The sequence below is a fragment of the Pteropus vampyrus genome, unplaced genomic scaffold (assembly GCF_000151845.1).
Source record: "Pteropus vampyrus isolate Shadow unplaced genomic scaffold, Pvam_2.0 Scaffold485, whole genome shotgun sequence".
In the NCBI taxonomy this organism is placed as follows: Eukaryota; Metazoa; Chordata; class Mammalia; order Chiroptera; family Pteropodidae; genus Pteropus; species Pteropus vampyrus.
The window spans coordinates 435,446-437,785 of record NW_011889266.1 but is presented as its reverse complement, the minus strand read 5'-3'; the positions used below and the strand labels follow the sequence as shown (position 1 = coordinate 437,785).

At 56.7% G+C, this 2,340-nt stretch overlaps 1 protein-coding gene across 1 annotated transcript in view; it reads right to left on the bottom strand.

Moving 5' to 3' along the window:
• The window catches only part of LOC105307232 (multidrug resistance-associated protein 9), a 12,099-nt gene extending 10,061 nt beyond the window's left edge, over window positions 1–2,038 (bottom strand). Inside the window, 2 exon segments of the mRNA XM_011382629.1 lie at window positions 1,175–1,396; window positions 1,676–2,038. Of these exon segments, the coding sequence (XP_011380931.1) occupies window positions 1,175–1,396; window positions 1,676–2,038 (585 nt within the window).
• Window positions 2,039–2,340: the final 302 nt, after the last annotated feature.

Below are 2,340 nucleotides of genomic sequence, written 5' to 3'. Positions count from 1 at the left end.
CCCAAACATTTTCTCAGCTGAAGGCTTTCCCGACGGCTGGGGGAATCTGAGGGTAGGAGGGAAAAGCCGCCTTCCAGCGGAAGGGGACCAACGCGATGGGTCTTGTGGGTCTCATTCTGGTCTGACTTTGAAGAGGTCCGCCTTTTAGGACTGAGAATCCGAATGGAGAAAGACGTAGAGAGATACAGTATCGCCCAGGAGCGTGCCGGGGAGACGCTGGCTGCCCACCTATGCCTGTCTGCCCTTTCCAAATAGCACGGCTCCGCCTTGTTCAGGGCAGCCAGGTGCTCGGCTAATAGACTGCGTTCCCCAGCCTCCTTCATGGAAGAGGCGAGGCCGCTTTAAGGGCAATGAGACCCAAGCCGCAGTGTCAGAAGGCACTCCGGGGACGCCGGACCCAAAGGGAGCCAACTCGGCTGAGAGGACGTACCCCTGGGGTTCTCCTCTGCTTCCTGCCCCGGCCAGCTGCCTGAAACATGGTGGGACCCGTTATAGATGACACGTGCCAGGACGGTGATGGAGAAAGACAGGAGGATCCGGAAGTCCCCACACTGGCCCTGGACTGACCTCTTTGTTCAATCCATCGCTATGTAGGGGTTGCTGGTATATGCGCTTGAATCTGACCAGAACTGATACAGGATGCTTTGCACACACTGAAGGAGAAACTGTAGGAAAGAAGCGAGTCTTTTTTTTTTTTTTTAACTGACACCACCACCCGGGGGGTCCCCTGACCGGGGACATTTTCCTGTATAAATGGTGAGGGTTTCATCTTAAGGACTAAAGGCTTGAGAAAATGTCGATTCTGAAGTCCAGCAGGCATCATCTTTTTGTGACGTTGGCACCCCAAATGCTACACAATCAGCATGCTCAGTCAGATACGGTGCCCCATCCTGCCTCCACCCAAAGGGACAGGACGCGGTCGCCCCACGCCTTACGGGAACGGCGAAGACTTTCCAAATTCTCCAGCGTGGAGGGAGCCCCGCCCCCCACCCTGGCTCTGATTCCTCCAGCGTTCGAGTCTCCGCCACCTCGCTTAGCAGGGACGCGGGACGTCATGGCAGGACGTTGGCAAACAGCAGAGAGGCAGCTGCTCCATCCAGGAAGCACACTTCACACATATTCGGAAGGCTGGGGATTTGGTTTTCTAAATTAAACTCCTTCTGGACCGGCTCACCTCGCCAACTGAGATGTGTGTCAGCATCTCGAAGGACAGTAGGTTTTCGAAAACCAGAGTGGAGGCGGCCACGTTCAACCGGATTGCCGTACGGTAGTTAATGGCCCAGGCGAGGGCCCGAAAGAGGACTTTGGTAAACTCAGTGGCGAACAGGGCTACGCGCAGGCCGTGCCAACCCAGACACTCCTGGAGGCACTGGAGGATTTGGTGAGTGAGAACCGTCTGTAACGCGGTGGAGAGGGGAGAGGACCCCTGGGGGCTGAGGTTGGGGTAGGGGGCCTCGGATGCAGTCACGAGCTGACTTTACGAGGTGAACTTTTTAATTAATTTCGGTGGCGGCTGCTGTGCTTGGCAAGGATTAGCTTTATGAAAATTCGCCCCCGAGGAGCTCGGAGATAATGACAACGTGTTAAACCCACCAGCTCGTAGAGGAAGTAACGAATGGCATTCTCTGTCAGTCTGGGGGCCTGGGAGACGAGGCAGAAGGGGGGCCCCACTCACCGGCCCTATAGCTGCCATGACGATGCACAGGATGTTGGCCACGACGTCCATCAGAACACGGGTGCTCTGGACTTTCCAGACGGCTCGGCCCAGAGAGGCTTTCTCGGGCCCCGCCCTCTCCACCTCTTCGTCTCAAAGGATTCGAAACCTGTGCAGGAGGAAGAGGTCGAAAACCAGGGTCCACATTCCCACTTGCTGCTTGAAGCCACTCCAATGGCAAACCTTGCGAGGGAGCTTCGTACGACTCGCCCCTGGCGGTGGTGTCCAGACGAGCAGCGGTGACTCTGCGTGGGAGGTGGGAGGTGGGAGGGGCGGGAGGCGAAGCCTGAACACGAGTTCGGCCGGTATCGGGCATTCGGGCATTTCCCAGGCTTTCATTTCCTGCCCCCACTGCCCGTCGCTGACACAAGACCAGTTCCCGTCAAACACAGAGGCAACGGAGGAGTCAAGAGAAAAATCTCCAGGGCAGGAAGGACCTTGTCCATTTCAAAGGTGTGAAAGGCCAGTGGGATAGGAGGGAGGTGAGTGAAGGGGGAGGGCTGCCTTGACACTGGGAGGCAGGGCAGGGCCCCAGCTCATGGAAAGGGGCTTAGATTTCATTCCCAATGCACGGGAAGCCATTGAAGGTTTTTACATCGATGTGACAAGATCACACTACGTATCTA